The sequence below is a fragment of the Nanorana parkeri genome, unplaced genomic scaffold, assembly GCF_000935625.1.
Source record: "Nanorana parkeri isolate BGI_ZX_2015 unplaced genomic scaffold, ASM93562v1 scaffold5, whole genome shotgun sequence".
NCBI lineage: Eukaryota > Metazoa > Chordata > Amphibia > Anura > Dicroglossidae > Nanorana > Nanorana parkeri.
The window spans coordinates 1,611,369-1,634,079 of record NW_017306273.1 but is presented as its reverse complement, the minus strand read 5'-3'; the positions used below and the strand labels follow the sequence as shown (position 1 = coordinate 1,634,079).

Sequence of the window (22,711 nt, the reverse complement as noted above, 5' to 3'; positions counted from 1 at the left end):
CTTCTGCTTTCACTGTCCAATCACAAGCTGGGGAAGGGACCTGCAAGTGTTGCTTAAATGTAGCAGAGAAAAATCAGGTCTCCGTCCAGTCAGGTATCCTGACTGGATGGACAGAAATACAAAAATCGTTTGGAAAGTAAAACAGCGCCCATACATACATACATACATACATACATGTTCTGTATTTGATCTCTGTATTTAGCCGTTTGCCTGAAATTCCACTTAGGGTGTCAGGAGCCTCTAGCAATTTTTGTCAGATGGAAGATCCCATGAAAATGAGTGAAATCCGCATTGCAATATGTAAAATCTCAAGAAAATAAAAATACAATTTGCAGTTTGTTCATTTGCACGATTGCAGTTTATTTGTAAAGCGGATGCAACAGTCTAATAAATATAAATAACATAAAAAAAAAAATAAAGTTACCACAATGGAGGGCTCTGGCGGCTCCTCACGTTTCACAGTCTTCGATGGGTATGGCGGTGGCGGTGATGATTATAGACTGTTCAATGACCTCGGCCGGGAAGCCATCCTCTGAACACAGTCTCTGGTCGGTGACCTCATCTGGCAGAGTGGTGGCGTTAATAGACTCCACTATAATTTCCGTCGGGCCGTCATCCAGCTCCTGGGCGCTCTGTAAGCCGATGACCATGTTCTTCTCCTCCTCTATGATCAGGTTGCGGAGTTTCCTTTGGCGAGGGTTGTAGTTCTTTTTTGTCTGCTGCAGAAAAAGGCTGCATGTGCACGGATTAGCCATGGCAAAGCAGCAGTGACCATCAGTGTGCTGCACATTGCTTGTGCTGTCCACCCACTACAGGAGGGGGTAGATAAAAGACCAGCCACCCTGCACAAGCAGAGAGAGCAGCAGTGAGGGGTCTTTATTACAGGAGGGGGCGGAGACAAGACCAGTCACCTTGCACAATGAGAGGGAGCCACAGTGACTGGTCTGTATTAAAGGAGGGGGCGGAGACCAGTCACCCTGCACAAGGAGAGAGAACAGCAGTGACTGGTCTGTATTACAGGAGAAGGCGGAGACCAGACCAGTCACCCTGCACAAAGAGAGAGATAGCAGCAGTGAGCGGTCTTTATTACAGGAAGTTCCAAGTGTCACACTGGATTACTGCACAGATCTGGAAGAAATACACAAAGCTCACCAAGATTCAGGAAGAATACACATGGCTCTTGTATGAGGATAATATTTGCTTGTCCCAGAGTCCAGGTTTAACTATGCCTGCATTTGATTCTTTGGTTAAATGTAGGGGGTCAGAGGTCACCTAAAGTCTGAGAGTTGCTGCCCTGCCACACTGCACACTTTTATGGCTTATGTACACAGGTGCCGCATAACAAACACTCAGGAGCCCAGGTGCTGGGTACAGCCATCCATAGAACTCATGGTGTAAGCCGGTACCTGCCTAAACACGCATGTATGGATGCATGAGCCTGGGCGCAGACTGTTGAATGTCCATGCACATGTTTACACAAGTACCAATCTATACCCGCGTACAGCGATTGCTTTCTATGGGTGTCTGTATGCAGAACCTTTGGCTCCTAGTTTTGCCTGAATATTATGTTGTATGGCCCAAGGTGCCTGTATGCATGAGCCCTAAAGCTGCGTGGTCAGGGACACGGGATCAACTGTCAGACTTATGTGGCCACCGCCTGAGTCCATCCAAAGACACTGGGAAAAAAAATTAGCTAAAAGAGCAAATATAAATGTTTAATAAGAAAACTTTCACAGTTATAAGACCAATTATCAAACAATCACACTTCTCTTCTTTTATAAATGTGGGTGAAGCAAATGTCTTGGTGTGCTGTTCAAAGGAACCAATCAGAACCTGCCTTTCACTACCCCATCAAGAACAAATTTGATTGGCTCCTTGGGGCAATGCAGACCAACACAACTCTTCCTTCACCCGACTTCAATACACTCACCTGCCGAGTGAACTTGTACCCGCACTCTGTGCACTCAAACTTTCTCACGCCGCGATGTCTGGCCACGTGAACGCGCAGCTGCTCGGTCGCTACAGGAGAGAGAAATCAAAAGCCGTAACAGGAAAAGGAAGAACTTCACAGTCAGTTACTCCCACAGCTCAGCCAATGATAAGAAATGGCAGCCCACTGGATTACTGGCAGCACCACTGCACCAGGTATTCTGCATCCTGACTCGTGCTTTAGTATTTCTACCATATTACCAAATACCGCATTTGTACTTAAAATAAATTTGGGTATAAAGCCAAACGCCTGTAAGGTTAGGCTCCGATGGAAGCAGCCATTCCATGATGTATGCCACCAGCTATAGTTTTGGCCAAACATATGCAACTGACCTAGCGGCAGAATGCACTACTGTAAGCTTTCTTACCTTTAAAGGTTTTGCCGCAGACTTGGCAGAAGTAGGGTCTGCCCTCCTGGTGTCGGCTGGCCACGTGCCTCAGAAGTGGAGTTTTGTCTGTAAATCGCTGATCGCAATATTCGCAGCTGAATGGCCGTTCCCCTGTGTGCGTCCGGTTGTGCTTATGTAGACTGGCTGAAAATCGCAAAAAACTAAATGATCAGAGGAAGGGAACAATACAAACATTATCTTTTAAGTTGATGAATAACTGAACTCTGGAAGCTGTGCCCAGAAAAAGGCAGAGGGCAACTACAACACACTAGATACCTAGGTAGCTAAAGATTCCCAGCATGCATCTGTAGCAAATGCAACAATTCAAAAGACAGAGGCCATTTTTAGTTCATAGGACTTAAAGGAGAACTATGAGGTGAGTGCTTTTCACTCACCTCATAGTTCTAGCCGACCTGTGACAATGAGACTGTCACAGGTCGGCTCAGTAGATCGGGAGGTGAGCGAACACATACCGGCCGTGAGAGCCGTGACAGGGGAGGGGCTGGATTCCCCCCACCGATCTTCCAGCGCTGACTGGCGGAACGGAGGGGGCGGGTACAGCAGGCTCTGCCTCTAGATAGGCAGAGCCAGCTGTCACTCATGCAGCTGGGCGGATCCAGACATAATTGTCGGGATCGGCTTCAGCTGTGGCGTCTCAGTATACTTGCGGTATACTGAGCTTAGGGTGACGGGAGGACGCTACTTTGTGTCCTACCGTTACCCTAAGGAGAACTATGGGGAAAAGCCCTAACCCCATAGTTCTCCTTTAAGCCATCATCCTCCGTGCAAGCAAACCCTCAGTCCCATGGAGGACCCTGCTGTTCAGTACTTGGCTTGTCCCACTCACCTTGTGTCCTGAACGTTTTCCCGCACAGATGGCACTGGAAAGGCTTTTCACCCGTGTGAGTCTTCAGGTGCATATTGAGGTTGGTTTTCTGGGTGAAGGCGTGGTGGCAGAACTCGCATACAAATGGACGTTCGTTTCTGTCAAGAGGAAAGAAAGGGAATCATTAGAGCTCATTTCCAGGCTGAGGGCCGGTTCACACCAAAATCTTCGTTCCAGAGCGTTCGGCCTCTGGAACGCAAGCAGGCCGGCTCCCTGCGTTCATGGGCGGGTGTGGCGGTGCATTGAAGTCAATGGCACCGCAGCCACGCCCCCCGCAGTGTGATCGCCCGCACCCGGAACACAGGTACATTAGTGCCTGCGTTCCAGTCCAGTGCGTTTTGCAAAAATACTGCAAACACTAATGTGTCTGCATTCCGGGTGCGGGCGATCGCACTGCGGGCGGGGGGCGTGGCTGCGGTGCCACTGACTTCACTGCACCGCCACTCCCCCTCCCGCCTCTGAATGCAGGGAGCTGGCCGGCTTGCGCTCCAGCGCTTTCCAGAGGCCGAACGCTCTGGAACGCAGAGTTTGTGGTGTGAACCGGCCCTAAATGACTGTCTTTGGCATCATCAATGCTTTGAGATGCTGACCCAAAGCAAGCAAGCAGATAAAGCCAGCGATGGCAGCTTCCATATTTGCTCGCTGTAGGTTCCCTTTAAAGAAGAACTCCGGCCAGAATATAAATGAACACTTATAGTGGGGCTGCCCGCACACTGCGAGGGTTAACTGCTCGCTTTTCTCTAGGGGACTGAAAGAAAAAAGAAAAAAAAAAAGATATGCAAAAGAATCCTGCCGCACTTCTTACTGGAGTGCTGTCCCTTGCGGCGGGGTGCTGTAGTGACTGCGGATGGCGCCGCCTTCAGATCCAAATAATAAAGTATGTCACCAGCACACCGAGGTTCAATCTTCAAGCAGTGATCATTTTATTGAATCACACACATCTTGTCACATTGAATTAAAAAAAGATATACTCATCGAGCCTCCATCCTGTGGCAGAGTCCCCCCTTCGCTCCGGTGGTGGATTGTGCCTTGGCGTCCTCACGTCTAACACACTGTATTAGATGTGATGACTCTCAGGTCCTTATGCTGCCGGAGCGGAGGGGAGAAATGCTGTGGGGACCAATCTAACAGCCAAGCAGGACTGAGGATTGAGGGACTATACCAAAATAAGCACTTAACCCTTGCAGTGCAGGGGTAGGCCCCACTGCAAGGGTTACTTTTTATTCTGCCCGGAGTGGTTTGTTGGTATACACAGTGCGGAAAAATGCATTTGTGTTCTGCATAACAAGACTCACCTACAGTCTGGCCATACGTGGACAAGTCTCTCACCGACAGTATTGTGCAAAAAGCTCTCTGAACACTCCCGTCCATTGAAAGAACCTTCCACAACGTTTATACCTTTCTTACCTGACTTTATAAAGGCTCAGCCTATCCTCTAATACAGCCATTCTCAGCCAGGGTTCCGCTACGGGTTCCATGAGCTGTGGTTGATTGACCTGCCCTCTACTGAATAGTAATTGCAAGAACTTGCGCTATTGGAAATTGGGAATACTAAAAATAATAAAATGTGAATAAAAGTTTGAATAGATAAAAATTGTATGAAATTTAATTGTTCTAGAAGGGTAAGGGAAGCTGCTGAACTAAAGGCACTCAGCCCCTATTAGGATGTATTTTCTCAAAACGTACAGCGCTAGCCGTCCTTCCGAGGTGAATATAAGAAAACAGACGTTAAGAGCAAGATTTGACAAGTGCTATTAAAACATTCAGTGAAGAGGTGTATCTCAAAATACTCAATGTGAATAGTTGTGTAAACAAATTAAAGTCTATAAAATATCAAATCAGACAAGGTATGAATTTATCTAATAAAATGTGATAGACTGTGAAAATATGTATCATGTGTGGGTGGTTCTTGTTAATAAATAGTGAATGAACAAACAATGTATACCAATTAAATAAAATAAATTATATTAAATTAAACTTTTGTCGATGTATATGTGAATAGTCCAAATCTTTTGCAGTTTTTTTTTTAAATTCTTTAAAAATCCATAAATGTAAGACACTTCAACAGTGAAAATTCAGTGCAATAATGTGTCCAACGAAACTCCAAAAAAACGAAGGAAAAAACGAAGAAAAAAATGCAGAGAAAATCCCCTCAAGGGAATGCACTCACCAGATCCGAAGATGTTAAACACGTTTGTTTCATCAAGGTAAGTCTGGAGCGCCGTCTTTAATTTCCACGCTCGATCAGGCTCCAGGGAAGGAGAGGTCTCCCAATTTACCCGTGATGTTTAAACAGAATATCCTTGTATTTTAGGGGTCCCTCCGGTGGGATCTCCAATCATATAATAATCGAGATAAAACATACGCTCATAGCGTAGTAAAACCCAGGTTTATTATAATCATACAGCATACAAGTTTAAAAAGAGCGCGAAATTAGATAAATTCATACCTTGTCTGATTTGATATTTTATAGACTTTAATTTGTTTACACAACTATTCACATTGAGTATTTTGAGATACACCTCTTCACTGAATGTTATTATTATGTTTTAATAGCACTTGTCAAATCTTGCCTTCTACTGAAGCCTGCATAGCTCCAGGGCCAACACCACTTGGCAGTCAGTGGCATGGCACCAATAATCTTTCTTTAGCTCTCTAATGGTAGCACTCTGTCCACGACTGTAAACTGGGAATTCTTTCCACTGACCACCAATGTGTTCCAATACCAATGTATTCCCAATCTGGTGTCATTTTCTCCACTGAAACCAGATTGAGTATTGCTCATAGCAGGGGTTCCATGAGGCCGGAGAACTATTTCAAGGGTTCCGCTATGGGAAAAAGCTTGAGAAAGGCTGCTCTAACAGGACTGATACAGTAATACAGACATCACCCTGCGTGATAATAAACATGACCAAAACATGAGAGATTCCATTGTCTTGTAAACATGAATGGCAGACCTGTGCTTGGCTTTGATGTGCATCTGTAGGCCGCTCCTGCTCGAGGCTCTGTGACCGCACTCCTCGCACACAAACAGCTTCTCTCCGCGGTGTTTGAAGGCTTCGTGCAGCCGAAGTTCTGTCCGTGTGAAGAAACACTTCCCGCAGGTAGGGCACTGCAACGCAACGCTGTGATCAGAGATAGGGAATGCTGGGCGTGTGGGTGCCACTTAACGAAACACATATATGGACTGTGCACACACTATACTGAACACACACTATACTGAACACACATGATGCAGATGAATGAGACAATTCCAGTCTTCAAAGTTGTAATTTCAATGTAACATCTAGTACCGGCGTAGACAACATTCAGCACTCCAGCTGTGGTGAAGTCGTGCCTGTGGCTGTCACGGTTTACAATGACTCTTGGTACTTGCAGCTCCACGACACTTGGAATGCCGCAGATTGCCTACCCCGATATGTTGTCTTAGGTTTGGAAGAGACGGGAGAACACAGCTGGAGGACCCAACCATTTAAGCAAATTATTATTTATTTTTTTAAACAAAAGACTTTTCGAATAAATATGCATGTTGGGTTTGGCCAAACGTGAATGTTTATGCAGTGGAATGGCCTCATCTCAGGGAAATGGCAATTATTGGGGTAAATTCTAGGCATGCACCGTTACCCTTTTCTTGGTATCGAGTACCTATATTTTTTTTACAGGTACTTGCCCATACTGAATACCGATATACCGAAGTCCCATTAAGGAAGCCTTCTCCATGCTTCCGAGGAAGCATAGAGCCGGCTTTATGGCCAATCAGGAAGCCAGGGGGCGGGTAATGACTCGCCGCCCGGCTTCCTGATTGGCCAGCTTCTCCAACCAATCAGGAAGCTGGGCGGCAAGTCATTACACGCCACCCGGCTTCCCGATTGGCCGGGATGCTGGCTCCATGCTGCCTCGTCACCAAGCTTCCTGATACCGGAAGTTCCGGTATCGGCATAGACATTGGAAGCTTTTGGGCAAGTACGAGTACTTGCCCAAATACTTGGTATCAGTGCATCCCTAGTAAATTCATTCCACGCTATTTTTTTCCCCCCTTGAGAGCAGTCAGGCTGAGAATGCCTGACCATAAGGCCCCGTTCACATTGAGCGATTTATCACGCGATTTTTGCAGCGATATCGCTCATATTTCCGCGCGATATCGCTCTATGTAGCTTCACCAATACATTTCAATGGATCTGTTCACATCTCGTCGCTCAATATCGCTGGTAGCTTGTCGCTCCTACATGACCCTTTTTTCGAGCGATTTCAAGCGATATTGCTCCTGATTGCATACAGCCCAATAGGAAGACGTCGCGCAATATCGCTCAAAGTCGCGCGATTTTCATGTCGCTCAGTGTGAATGGGGCCTTACTCTACTGCCATCTATGCTTCACTATTGGTCACTAAAGCTAATGAGGACCTGAGCTCAGGAAGCTATGCCCACAGACAAAAAAAAGGAAGCTGGCATAGCACTAGTCATCAGTACTTCCTGTGGTCTCCCCGCAGCTGATCTTTTCCCCATGGCTAACTTCCCATACCTTCTTCTGCATGGCTTTTGTGTGGAGGCAGCCATCTTTGTAGAGGCAATGCTTTGTTTTTTCACTTTAAAGCCTCCAGCAAGGAGAAGATTAGAAGATTGAGCAGCACAGTAGTGACATCAGCAAATCACACTCCAAATCCCCTGAGACCAGCGGTCAGAGGAAGCATTGCCTTATATATCAAACTGCAGATATACAGCTACAGTATAAGGTTGTAATCACAGGAGTGCTTAAGTGTCCCCTCACACAGCAGGACGTGCATTGCTATCTTTCAAGAGTAATTCAGGGCAAAAAGGTTCATTTGTCAGGATTCTATAACATAGGAAATGTTTACTATTTGGGTTCAGGTCCCCTTTAAGGACCGGCAGTGGGGTACAGGAGACGGGTAAGCCCTGTAATTTACTTGCTCGGTATTGGCATTTTACAGTACCCAGAATCAGAGTCTCTTCGGAGAGCTGGAGGGTGGTGAAGGTATGTACAGACCCCTAAATAGTTTCTGCATTTCATTTAGGAGAACACTACGGTTATTACTGTGGACAGGAAGGCATACTGACACATAACGACGGATCTAAAAGATAAATGATAAATTATATAGAGCCTGCAACAACAACTGGTTATTTTTACGTTTGGAAGAAAGTATCTGCATGGTTGTGACAACAATACTTCAGAACAAGCTTTCTGTTCTCTTTAGTCTCATCTGCAGATGTTGCGACCCCTCAATGGAGTGGGCCAGGACCTCGGTGCTGGGGTTTCTTCTCCCTGCATTGCTTACATAATACCCGCATACTCACAGCGTGGGGTTTGGGCTCTCCATGCATCTTGATCATGTGGCTCTGCAGATGCTTTTTCTGCATGAACTGCTGAGGACAGGTAGAACACTGCGGGGACACAGAATGAGAACAGAATATAAAACAGGCTGGATGGATAGAAATACAAATCCTTTAGCAGGTAAAACAGATACCATAAGCGTATTTCATCCGTTCATTTAGCTGTTTGGCCCCTAAAAATTAAGTTTAGCGTTAAGGTTTAGGGGCCATTCCCACCGCAACACTGTGTGCTGCAGCTCATGCGTTTTTGTGTCCTGATACAAACTGAACAGATGGGAAGAAAAAAAAAAAAAACAGTTCTTTTACATTGTAAAAAAACAGTAAAATGCAGAACAACGTGCATTGTGAAGCAACGAATAGCACTGCAGCGCACCAAGGTAGGCAATGTGTTACAGCAACAGCCTTGTGTGAATAGGCCCTAAAATAGAATGCCCAGTATTCTTTGCACAGTGATTTAATAAAAGGCGCCATTAAATGTGTAATTGGTATACACTGAGTGGCCAGATTATTATGACCACCTGATGTTTGTAGGCAAATTAGCTATAATTTGGCGCTGAAGTTGCTAGAGGGCCAGACCATTATAAATAGGGAAGCAGGTTGGTTACCACGACAGTAGAAGTGATTTGTTTCTGAAGATACGGGGAAACAACGCGATTTAACAGCCTTTGAACGTGGGATGATTGTTGGCGCTCGGAGCCATGGAGCGAGTATCGGAAAACACCAGAATTAGTTAAATGTTCAAGAGGGGCTCATTGTTAAAGTGTTTAAAGACTGGACTGTCAGCCGAAAATCTGGGTCTGAACGTGCGAATTGGGGCAGTCAGCGACTAGTCAATGTTAGGGCAGAACGGAGAGTGGCAAGACTGGTACAAGACAACAGAAGGGCAACAGTGCAGTGTCAGATTCCTCGCATCACCTTTCAACATCTCGTGGAGTCATCTCGTGGTCCAACGAAGTACTAAATGGGGTGGTCATAATAATCTGGCCACTCAGTGTACAAATACAGCGAGAGACAGACATCAAATAGCTGAGACAGACAGTCTTGCAAAGGTCAGCCACATAATTAGTGCTGGAGGTTTTCACTCCCAACAGATGCATAATTAAGAAGTGATCAAGGTAGGTTTCACTGTATCTTGTTTCGGTGCAACTTTAGAGCAGCAGAAGGAGAAACTTATGAATCAAGCTGCATTATAATAAATCTGTCTCATAGCCCCCATTCAGCATTGCCTTGGTGTGAGACAAAGGAAATGTCAATCAATATTCAACATCATTTTATAAATTTGCAAACTTTAAAAACTAACATGTCAATGAAAAGTGATCAAAAACATTACAGGTTCCACACAACTCAAATCCAAACAAACCGATTGCTATAATGAATAACTCTGAAGCCGTCAGTGTTTTTTGGCACCTATAGCTCCATGAAAAGCTATAATTAGACTTGGACCTGCTTCCAGTATATAACATATACAACACTCGTCAGACTTCGTTATCCTCCTCAAACACAGATCGCTTTCCCGGGCTGAACTGAAGTGACTTGTCTGCCGTCTTGCTCTTTGTCAAGTTGTTGCCATATTTGGAGACTTTTATCTCACAAAACTGCATCGTATTAAGTCATGGAGAGAGAGACCTGCCAAACCGCAGCGCAAAGAACACCATGTCTATATTGTCTGATGGTTTATATCATGAGTGGAGGAAAAGAAAAGTGTTGTGTTGCCTACAGCGACCCCGAGCCTTGCTTCTTCATTCTTCCCTATGCCGGCCGGCCTGCCTGGGGCCACACAGCTTTTGCAGAAGGATGCTATTGCTCATGTGTGCTGAATTCTCCACTCATCACTACCGTTGGTGTAAACTCATGGTGGCCCCAGACATTCAGAGGAGTGCGGCTCCATCCATAGGAAAGAATAAGACGAGTGATACAAGTGTGCAAAAAAAGGGAGGTGAAGGCGAACAGAAGTTTTCCTGCAAAGGCCGTGCACTGTGGAGAACTCGGGAGTTGGGCTGAAGTATTTTAGAATTTGGGCTACACTAATGTAGGAAGGGTTAGATAAATTGTTCTTTATTTCTTCTCTAACAGTGACATTGTCCTTTAAAGTGACACTAAACTCAGGAGTTAAATCTTAAAAATGCATTCAAATACCTTAATTATTAACCAAATTATATCTTATTTGTGTATCACTCGGCTGTAGATCCTCCAATCATCTCTGAAGTGGTGCTGACACTGTCCTTCCTTCTGGAGGGGGGCTACTTTTGTTCCCCGTGGTCCCTGTGTGTGTTGTAAAGTAGTCACCGCTCCAAGCTCACTCCTGGGATGGACTTCAATCTCATGTTAGTTTAATAATTTGTATTAACCACCTCCGGGCCGGCCGTAGTAAAAAAACGGCTGGCCCGGAGCTCTTTAGATCTGAGCGGGCGCTCAGACACACCCCTTCGGCGGCGCGCATCAATAAGTCTAGGGCCATCAATCACTGATAACACTAAACTGATGAGCGTTAAAAGCTTTTAAAGTGTCGCCTATGGGACATTTTGGGTATTGTAGTTTTCTGCGATGTCGCGGGTGCGCGCAATTTTAAAGCTTGACATGTTTGGTGTCTATTTACCCGACATGACCCGATCTTTTATATTTTACCAAAAAATTATAGTAAAAAATAAAAACCCCAGTGGTGTTTAAATACCACCGAAAGAAAGCTCTATCTGTCCCCAAAAAATGGTATAAAATTCATTTCAGTACTGCGCTGCATGACGGAATAAATGTCAGTCAAAGTACCGCAGCGCTGAATACTGAAAAATGGCCTGGCCAGGAAGGGGGTCTAAACACCTGGTCTTGAAGTGGTTAAGATTGTAGTCCATCCCGGGAGTGATCTTGGAGCGGTGACTACTTTACAACACACACAGGGACCATGGGGAACAAAAGTAGTCACCCTCCAGAAGGAAGGACAGTGTCAGCACCAATTCAGAGATGATTGGAGGATCTACAGCCGAGTGATACACAAATAAGATACATTTTTGTTTATAGTTCAGGTACTTGAATGCATTTTTTATATTTAACGCCCGAGTTTAGCGTCATTTTAAACTTCTCTGTATATGAAGCTGTACAGATTTTGTATACGGCCTTCATAAAGATGTTGCAAAAGAGTTTGGTGTCACAGCGATGTTTTGAAAAGCTGAATTATAATTGATCCTTCACACCTAACTCTTCATATATCTCTGACAGCTTACTGTCCCAGCAACCTGTACTCTACCACCACCACTGCAAACACCCATCAGAAGGTGTACTCAGCTACAGCAAACGATTATTTTCATAATCAGTTAGCCGATTATTAACTTCGATTAGTTGTATTAAAAAATCACTCTCTCATAGTTGCCAACTATTCTCATAATCGATTATTATCGATTAGTTGTTGCAGCCCTATACTCAGCTTTTTTTTTTTTTTATGACCCCCATGTACATACACGAGAAGGATGAAAGTGAGCTCAAGAGAGGAACGGGCCGGGAGCGGGGAAAGGAGTTTACAAAAGCAAATATTGACCTCCATGTATAGTACATGGGGTTATAAGGAGCTGGTGAGTACCCATTATGATGCTTATAGGTGATGGAGGAGAAAATGGACAGTTGACAACTACAAACCACAGCTAGAAAATGTAAAGACTGACAATAGAGGAGAGCAGCGCTGATACAGAGACCATCCTTGTGGGCCCTGCCATGGCAGCATGACCTAAGTATAACGATTCTCTATGGGCACAAATGTAACAGAACTATTAGACTTTGGCCAACTTAGCAAAGGAAACATGATGAGAGAGAGAGGTGGAAATGGAGACCAATCTGTGTTATTATATATATCAATCTACAAAATACAGGCAATGCAATGGTCGGGTTTTACTTTAAAGCCACAGCCAGAACGTCCGTTAACGTCTATATAGACTTCTGCAGTGCCTTCCATTATCATGCCAAGTCCTATATATTACATGTAACCAGTACAGTCCGTGCGCTCACCTTATAAGGCATGTCTCCAGTGTGGGACACCATATGTAGCCGCAACTCCATCCTCCTTTTGAACACCTCGTGACAAGACGTGCAATTAAACACCTGCAAAAGTAAAAGGAAATTGGATCCTTAGAGCAATATCACAACCTGGTTTATATGTATCCTCCTTTTGTATGCAGAAAATGCGATTTCATTTGTTGTCATTAAGATGTGTGATTTCATTGAGTACCCATTCGGTGTCACAGTAACTCCAGTCACGCTGATAAACCTCTTTGGAGAGCCCCCAGCCCTATCTGTATAATAAGGATCTAATGCTCGTTTAGTCTAGAGGGCATGTGAAAGATAGAATTACTTACTTCTCGATCCCACTGGCTTCCTCCTAACCGGACAACTGCTCCACTTTGCTGGCTCTGTGCCTGCACCCTCGCGTACAATGAAGGAACAGTGGAGGACGGAGAGGTTCCACATTCCGAGGCTGGAGCCACAGTGGAAGGGGCCCGAGGGCTAGAAATAGGGTGATAATTTCTCTGTTATATCTACAGAGGATAAACGAGCACTGGAACCTTAGCAGATGTTTATCAGTTGACCAAAACTCAGCTTTAAAGCTGAATTTTAAATCTTGCCTTTCTTGCTTGTTTACCACTTCATCTACATGCTTGGGATATTTAAAGTAAAACATGTTCATTACATATATCTTATCCTAGGCCCAGTGATATCATCTTTGGGTTTCTGTGCTTCTCTATGCAATGCAAGCCGACCATGGCTGGTGGGAGGGGCCAGCAGGGTGCTGTACATAGGTCCTTGAAAACATTACAGCACCCTGCCTCAGTAATACTCTTAAGATCCCTTAATCCTAATGCAAGCTGTGGGCTGGTTCTTAGGAGGAGTTATGCAAATATTAAATTAATTATGGGTTGATGCGAGTCTGTAACACCCACGTGTGATGCGGAGCCTCCATGATTGACAGAATTGAAATGTAATGAATGATAACAGACCGGGGGCAGTAAGGCTGGGGAAGAAAAGGACAGAAAATGTTGCATGTCCTCAGACCAAGAAACGAAGTGTGATCTATACGATTTGCTGCAGCTTCCAATTCACATTGTGAGAAGCTTGCTGTGATGGACTACAATCTCAAAACAAAGTAGTAAACTAAACATGAGATTGTAGTCTATCATGGGAGCGAGCTTGAAGCGGTGACTACTTTACAACACACACAGGGACTATGGGGAACAAAAGTAGCCCCCCTGCAGAAGGAAGGACAGTGTCAGCACCAATTCAGAGATGATTTGAGGATCTACAGCCGACTGATACACAAATAAGATACATTGTTGTTAATAGTTGAGGTACTTGAATGTATTTTGAAGTTTTAACTCCTGAGTTTAGTGTCACTTTACTACAAGGTGGAACATCCTTGCACCAAATTTCTACACATCCGACTTAGAGACTTACCTGTTCAGTTCGGCTCATACAGTTTCGGGCTTCATGTTCCAATAGGTTTTCCTTCCTGAAGTAACATTTACCGCACTTCATACATTCAAAAGGCTTTTCCCCTGTGTGCTTTCTGGTGAAACAAAGCAAAAACATATCAGGGCCATGACAGAAAACTGCAGGCAATACCAGAGAACCAACTGTCATCATGTGTAAAGGGTTGGTGCCCGAAGCAATGGACCTTTCCTTGCAGCGTATGAAAAGCCAAAACTTTTTTTTAGCTTTGGGGGGTTATAAGTTCTAACCGAACCCTTATCAATGTCTGCCCGTTAGGGAGATTCCCCATCTCTTTGTTCTGGAGACCATTGTTCTGTGACTAAAGTGAGGGAGAATCCAAACCTTTCAGTGGTTTCAGAACATGAATAGAGGGGAAGTGTTCCAATGGGGACACTGTTCTAGTGACATCTGTGTAAGAGGGCACTTCCCTCACTTTGGAAGGATTTCCTCTCACTTCCTGTTACAGGAAGTCTCCCCAATGGGATACCTGAACGGGGTTTTAACTATTCTCTAGTCCATCCAAAATGCCAAAAAGTTTGGCTTTACCTGTACTTAAAAAAAGGCAATACAAATGAGGCAGTGGGCAGTGACATCATCCACCCGGGTATGCTCCAACACTGGAGGTTACTCCATCTGAACTCTGGCAATGGTGAGTAAACCTTGCTAGGCGGGCTAGCCCCTGTCACTGTGCCCTGAATGACAGGTTACCTTTAATGTAAAATTCCTTAATAGACTCTCAAAGTCTTTGTATCCTGAACAGACTCTGTATAACTAGCAGTTACAATCAGCTAAGATTGATTCCAGCAGCCATTAGCCTGTTGACATAGGTGCTCATTGTGTTGACAATCTCCGTAAGGAAGCCAGCAAAATTTAAAAAGCATTCCTTGTCCATCCATTTTATAAGGACACATCGGGTGGGGGTCCGATAGGGAATCCCTGTAGGCACTGCAGCAGGTAAGCCTGGAGTAGGTCCCAATGCCTAGCAGAGTAAGGCTCAGCCCAAAGGCAAACAAACATGAGCCCTAAAAATAACATTACGATGTCCCTGTGTAGCCGGCGGAAACACAAAAAAACTGTCTTGGGATGGAAGGAGGAGTCTATTTATTTAATGTGGTTGATGTGTTTCCTGTTGCAGGCAGGCGGAGCCTATATCTCGATGGCTGTCCTGGAAGATGACTGGGGAAACAGCTTTTAACTTGGATACCAAAGAGACTTGAATATGGAACAGGGTGGAAAGTAAAGTCAGTAGATGTGTAGGGTTATTTTAACGAGGTTTTCCCTTGTCCCCCCCAGGCAACATGGACACTTAGTGCAAGTGATAGAGGTCCACATCGGTTAGATCTGGCCTGCATTGTGAATGATCAGACCCAAAACAGATCATGCTACTTGTAGCCAAATGTTCCTTAGTGAGGCACCGGACCATTGAAGAGACCTGCATGACGATACAGCTCTCAACATTACCACACCTCTAATGCCGGACGTATGCCATCAAGTACATATTTGTTGGCCTCAATAGTAAAAGAACCGGTCCAATTATCAGCAGAGCAACGTCAAGAACCAGTTTTTTCCTGCAATATTCAGCCTTAAGTGCTGGGTCATCCTGACACCCTCAGACAAATAATAACTAGTCAACACTGTCAACTATTTAAAACAGAACTATGGCAGGGGTGTGGAATTCGTATCGCCCGACGCCCGGGACATGTCGTTTCGGGCGCCGGGCAAGTAGTTTGTTCACTGTTTTAGCCCTGCTAACGGATAAGTAGCAGGGCTGGTTTGACGAGCGGCGAGAGCGGCGCTGCGAGCGGGGGGCGTGGACCGGCGAGAGCAGCGCTGCGAGTGGGGGGCGTGGATCGCCGAGAGCAGGGGGCGTGGCCCGAAGCGTGCAGCGCTGAGAGCGGCGGGCGGGGCTGGAGCGGGAGGGCTCTGTCACCTCCCTCTGTCCCTGGCGGCTGCTGCTTTCTGTCACAGGAGTTCTAGCACAGAGCTGTGCTAGAACTCCTGTGTTGGAGGTGACAGGGTCAATAAAGAGAACCTGTCACCTCCAAATGCTATCACTGTGTGATAGCACTACAGTTAAGTTTAAAAAAAAAAAGTTTAAAAAAAGAAATAGTTTAAAAAAAGAATAGTTAAAAAAAAAAAATAGTTAAAAATGTAACTTAATTAAAAATGTAAAAATAATAAAACAAATGAAAATGTTTTACAAAGTAAATAAAAAATTAAAACCTGCCCCATCTGCATGTGAATAAACTGCGATTGTGTGCTACCGCTCGGAAAACACTGCAACCTGCCTGGCACGACTGGGGCTGCCATTAGAAAATAATGGCATTGCCAGCGGGATTGGCGGTGGTGTGCGATCTGTAACTGCCCGGTCATCGTGCACGAAACCGAGCAGATGGCTGGGTGGTCACGGAATCGCACACCACCGCCGATCGTGCGGTCAGTGCCATTATTCTCTAATGGCACCCCAGTCATGCCAGGCAGATTGCGCGTTTTCCTCCAGCAATACCGCCCGGGCGATCCCACAAGATCACGGTTGAAAACACTGCGCGGTGCATGTCGTGAAAATAGGTACATGTACCTTTTTTTCAGCGATTGCCACGCAGATGTAACCCCATACATGCGGAGGCTACCGCACACGATCACACGTCCCGGGAACCCGCAGGTCTGCACCCACCCTAAAGGGTAAATTCACTTTCCCAAGTAATTTGGGGAAATGGAATTACCCGCACAAATCTCCCCCCCACTATACTTACCTTTCGGTGAACGGTCCTTCCCCCTCCACCAGTACGGGTGTACTATCTGTACCTGTTCCATGTATTCTGAATTTCGCTCGCAAATTGCAAGCACTCGTTGATCAGCGCGGTCACCTGACGGCACGGACCAATGAGAAGCGCTTCTTAGCACTGCTAAATACGGTTTTGGTTAAAATTATTTTTTTTGTATCAGGACAAGTAGATTCGGCCCCCGCTTTAGTCCTTGGACAAGTAGTTTTTTCCAAAATTTCCACACCCCTGTATGGGGTAACCTTTTTATCCCATAGTTCTCTTTAGGGTCACGGGAGGACATATACTAACCTCCTCCCGAGACCCAAAGCTCAGTATATAATGAGCTATTGCCCGCTATATACGGAGAGCGCCGCAGCCGGGACAGATCCCGACAATACTGTCAAGATCCACCCAGCTGGCTGATTGACAGCAGGCTCTGACTATCTAGACGCAGAGCCCAGCTATGCCCACCCCCTACCCCGCCTGTTCCCCCAGTCAGCGCTGGTGGATAAGAGAAGGGAGGGTGGAATCCCTGCGGGGAGAGGTGACCAATAGTCACTACTCTCTGCAGGGAGATGATCGGAAAGTAAGCGAGCAGCGGTATGTTTTCGCTCACTTCCCGATCAATAGACCCGACCTGTGACGGTTTCAATGTCACATGTCGGCTCTATTGGGATGAGTGTAAATCACTCACCTCAAAGTTCTCCTTTAATGCTTTTGTCCTATAAAAACTAAACACAGAAAATCTACAGCCTGGTGAGCACGGCCTTGTTGTATTACCTGTTATGAACTTTAAGGTAATACTTGCTGAGGAACTTCTTGTGACATATGGGGCATTCTACGGGAGAGTTGGCAATTTTCTTGTTCTTCAGCTCTCCATCAGTCAAGGAGTCAATGGTAGAGGATTCCAAAGGAATGATCTTCTTTGGTGCGCAGGACCTTCTCTTGGAGCTTGGTATCTTCCGGTCCAGAACAAAGTCTTCATCCAGGTCATCCTCCATATAATCTGAGCCATCTGCTATGACATCATGTATCTGGTCCACCTCCAACTCCCACTGCAATGGAATAGTCAATTATTAAAAATATTATGACTTTAAAAAGGGGACATCTGACTTCAGATGATTTATTTTATAGCCTTCTGTCAGACTCCACTTGTTGGTGGACACCTGAGAAAGCCAATCACAAAGCGGTCTACTTTAAACACAACATACTGAGATAAATATGCAGGATGACATTTCTGACCTGAAAACCCTCTGTCTTCAATTCCCCTCTAAGTCACTGACCTGGCAGCAAGTGCAGTCATATCAAGTCTGGAACGTCTCAGCTACATGCCTGCTTCAGGACAGTGACTCAAAGCATTCAACCCATTAGATTGGCATTATAGCCAAACAAAGAAATTGCAGGTCAGCAATGATGACCTCCATGTTTCCCGCAGGTCAGCAAATTGTGGCCTCCATGTTTCCCAGGTTACCTGCAGGTCAGCAATGGTGGCCTCCATGTTTCCCAGGTTACCTGCAGGTCAGCAATGGTGGCCTCCATGTTTCCCAGGTTACCTGCAGGTCAGCAATGGTGGCCTCCATGTTTCCCAGGTTACCTGCAGGCCAGCAATGGTGGCCTCCATGTTTCCCCGGTTACCTTTAAAGCCCAACTCCAGAGGATCAGGATGTCTGTTCTGAATGGAGAGGAGTACTAGCTGGCTGCTAGGACAACACCGGCTACACAAAAACATAAAAGATGGTTTATTTACCGTTATACAGTCTCCATCGCTGCCAATACACTGCTCGTTCTTCTGCCCTCTCCTTTGCCTCTTAAACTCCCTCCTCTCCCCCATGTCCGGGTCCTTCAGAACAACTTCTTGAAATGGGGTAATCTCCACCGTCCCTTGGAGCAGGCCAAGGCTGCTGTCCTGTTCACTGCTTTGCCCCGACGGGACTTCAGTGTCTGCCAATACGTTGCTGAGCTCCGAAATTCCCTTAAGCCCCTCCTCTCCATCCGACTCCTCGGCCTCCTTCAAGTGCCCATTTAAGGTTTCCAATGGCCCAGGTTGTTGGAAAAAAACTTCAGTCTGATCGACGGGTTCAAAACACTTGGGCTGGAAGCGTTCGCAGACCTCAACGGCTTCAAAAACGCCCAGCTCCTTGGAGGCTAACAGGACCTTCTCCACATTGTGGTGGGACAGAGCCAGCTCTCCTGTGTAGAGGAAATCCAGGAGGAGGCCCGTGATCTCAGAGAACCGTTCATGAAGGATAATGTTTGGGGAGCTGCCGTCTCCATACAGGCTCTGGAAGAAGGGGCTGCTACAAGCCAGGATGCTCCAGTGGGCTTTAAACTGAAGATCTCCCACGATGAGTGTGGCATCGCAGTACCGGCCATCTTCTCTCTGCTTATTGAGCGCTTGGAGCACCTTGACGCTGTGCTGGATGAAAACATTATCCATGGCCTAAAGCAAATGACACAAAACAGTGTAAGATGCTCACATATCAGAACTATGAGTTCTCTGTTCACTCCTGGCTAGATGGAGCAATAGTGAGGCAAGTGTAAGCTACAGGGGAGAAGTTCATTCAATAAACCGGTTGCTGCAGCCTGCATGAGCAAAACACAAGATCATTCTAAAGCTGAAGCACAGGGTGGCCTTTAAAGTGACATTAAAGTCAAATTTCCTCCACTCACCCCCAATGCCGCTTTGAGGACTTACCTTAGATGATGCCTGTTAATAGGAGCATCTTCTTCTTTCCAGTAGTTTTCAGGAGTCCCTCCAGCGCTGACTGCTGGGTCTTCTATGTCCCACGGTGTCTTTGTGCGTTCATGCTGCCTGTATTGACTTAACCTGTGTCTCTCCTCTTCTCCCCGCCGAAGGTCTGTACTGCGCATGGGCCCGCCCCATGAGCCTTCAGATCTTCAGACCGGAGTGAGCGGCGGAGACACAGGTAATTTACCTTTTTGGTAACGTTTTTTATGTTTTTGCATATATCTATTGCTTGCTAGCAGTAGATATATGCACAAAAAAAGAAGAAGGTTTAATTCAACTTTAAAATAAAAGGCAGTGGCCACTGTAAATACATATTCCACTTTTTGCTAAAAGGCTAAATGTGCATTTATTAAAGCTGACCTTTAACTGAAAATCACATCAGCGTGCAGCTCTGCATGCCGATATGAAACCATCTTACATTCATTAGCTACACAAACATATTTTTATTTTACTTACAATTCCTTTTTTCCCCCACTTCCTGGTACACTTTGGCACAAGTGATGTAATCGTGCCCAAGCATTGCATCCTGGGAAGGTTACATCAGCAGAGCATTGCTGGGAAATCTCATCTGTAATCTCACGAGATCTCAGGGAAAGGCATTTTGCTCCCCTGAGATGATGGGCGTGGTCACATGTCCTAGTTCAATATTCAAACGAAACCCATCGCCATCCTGACTGAATAGAAAACCCTTTGGAGTTGGGTGGGTGCAAAGAGTGACTATGGATACCTCCGTGTATTAATAAATGAACGTAGAAAAGCGTCACTCGCACTCCAGACAAATTTTCAGTCAAAGTTTATTGACCTCTCGTCGTGTCACATTGTCAAGCGACATTACAGAACCACGCAGGTCCGTCTTCAGGCAAACAAGTGATTCCTGCGTGGTTCCAAAACGTGGCTTGACAATGTGACACGAGGAGAGGTCAATAAACTTTAAAAAATTAATCTGGAGTGCGAGTGACCTGTTCTACATTCATTTATAGGTCACATGTCCTAGTCACATGTGCCAGAGTTCCAGGAAGTAAATGGAGATATGCTAATCTGCCCTTAGTAAAAAATGGCCGCTGTGAGAAGATTGGAGAGGAAAAGAAAATAAGGAATGCAAAGAATACAAAGCCGCCAATTATCTAGAAGTATACGTTTGTAGATTGTCGTCACTAAACGTTTTTTTTAAGGTGTGTTTGCTGTTATTTGGAAGATATGGGTACAGGTCCTCCTTAGTAATTTGCATCGAGTCTGAAAAGCATTGCAACCGTGATCAAAGGTGCAATGCATAAGCTCCTCCACACTGTACCTCCAGCTCTGTACCAAGGTATAGACCTTCTGTTATGGGGGCTGGAGGAAGTTATCTATGGACTACAAGTGCGGTGACGTCACTGTACCCGTGCTCCAACTAGGAGTCCCTCTGCAGCAGTGGCAGATGTGACCCGACCTATTGAAAAACATGCAGGAGCGTTGACACACACACTTCACCATGTCCTATGTTACACCCTATATATGGATGGACTGTGAGAAAATAAGTGGAATTAGCCTTTCAGGAGGAACTCCATTTAAAAAAAATTAACCCTTGCAGTGGGGCTACCCCAGAGGTTAACTCGTTCTGGTCTAGAGGCCGGAATACAGAAGATTTACTCCCCTGATCTTCAGTCCTGCGGCGGTCAGCACTCCCCTCTCTTCGGCTGTGGTATGACCCTCGGCATCCTCATGTATAATGCAGGTGAACGGACTGCATTAGACATGACGACATCAGCCAGCCTTAGACCGGGGAGAGAAGAGGCTGAAGGGACCGGTCTAGCAGCCAGGCAGGATAGAGAATCAGGCGAGAACAGTATATTGCTTTTATTTGACCAAAACGAACAGGTAACTCTTGTATCGCAGGGGGTAGTCCCACTTCAAGGGTTCATCTTTTAAATTCCTCTTCAACAACGTGCATGACATCCGAGGCCTGCTGGTAGGGTGACCCAATAGAAAATACATTCATGCAGAAGTCAGGAAAAAGTTGTCCACCTAACATGGTGGGGAGCCCCGTAACAAAACGCAGGGAAAAAAAACAACACACATAGGAAGAACAATACCGCGACTTCCGCAGCTCCTAGACTAAGGAGGAGTCATGGGCCTTCCAGCAAAATCCTGGGAACGCCGAGGATGCCGAATCTCCGAGGAACATGCTCCCCCATAGTGCCGGAGTGTCTTCATGGCAAGATTCCGGATCCTCAGCTTTCCGAGGTTGCTGCGATGGCCCACAGACGTCGATGCTGCATGCAGGAATGGCCTAAGAGACAAGGATGAAAGGGAAATAGATTCTTATTCAAATTATTTTATTCGGGGGGAGGGGAGGGGGTTTTTTGTCATAATATAAAATTAAAGGGGTGCTTCAAAGTGATGCTGCACTAAACCTGAACCTCCCTGCTGTGTAGAAGGAGACCCCTTGGTGCCTTCAGTCATTTCCACTCCCAGTCACCCCCCTGAAGCTTGCTGATGCCTTGCAAATCAACTCTAAATACATGCAATACCCTATAGTGGGTACCAGCACTCTGCTAGCTACTCCTCCCCATGGAACAATCATGTTCATTTTATTACATGCCAAATGCACTGAAGGCATCACTTCCAGGCACACATTTGGGGTTTACTTTGAACTAAATTGCACTTTGAAAGCCAAACAGCTAAAGACACACATATGCAGGAATCTTTTTACCTACCAAAGGATTTGCAATTCAGTCCAGCCAGTCCCATGACCCAGGCACAGCCTGCCAGACAGCACGGTGGCTCTTTTTAAAACATGCCAGTGCTATATAAATAAGGAACAAAGAGGTGGTGCAAACAAAAGTGCCTGCACCCAGCAGTGGGACCCCTCAGGCTTTACTCAGGGGTCCTCAGGGACTAATGTAGCGTTGCTGATAATAGTCACTGCTGCCTGACAAGCTTAGACTGCTCTTGGGAGTGTGTGAGTGGTGACAGGTTCTCGTTACTATATCCTGCACTGTGAGGCGTACAGACCCGGCATGGCGGCAGCAGAAACACCGAGTCCCCCTGTTTACCTTCCCGTCCCCGGCTCACTCTCTGCAGCTCCAGCCTCTTCCAGCCTCCAGGCTGCTCAGCTGCGTCCGGGCCACCAAATCTCGC

General features: G+C 45.8%; 1 protein-coding gene across 1 annotated transcript; it reads right to left on the bottom strand.

Annotated features, from left to right (window-relative positions):
- Positions 1-378: 378 nt before the first annotated feature.
- ZBTB48 (zinc finger and BTB domain containing 48) lies at positions 379-22,711 on the bottom strand. Its single transcript, XM_018576982.1, has 11 exons — positions 22,634-22,711; positions 18,590-19,288; positions 17,623-17,897; positions 14,042-14,153; positions 12,602-12,694; positions 8,576-8,662; positions 6,222-6,376; positions 3,226-3,362; positions 2,358-2,522; positions 1,901-2,019; positions 379-719 (listed from the first exon to the last, which is right to left on the bottom strand). Exons 2-11 carry the CDS (start codon positions 19,277-19,279, stop codon positions 450-452), a joined length of 2,103 nt encoding a protein of 700 aa, XP_018432484.1. The 5' UTR covers positions 19,280-19,288; positions 22,634-22,711; the 3' UTR covers positions 379-449.

Bases quoted from the DNA above. Each gene is read 5' to 3' on its own strand.
- ZBTB48 (XM_018576982.1), bottom strand. From the start codon at position 19,279: ATGGATAATGTTTTCATCCAGCACAGCGTCAAGGTGCTCCAAGCGCTC. The intron at 17,898-18,589 runs GTAAATAAACCA...ATTCCATTGCAG, and splicing joins GCGATGGAGACTGTATAACG to TGGGAGTTGGAGGTGGACCA. The intron at 6,377-8,575 runs GTGAGTATGCGG...GTTGCGTTGCAG, and splicing joins GAGAGCCCAAACCCCACGCT to TGCCCTACCTGCGGGAAGTG.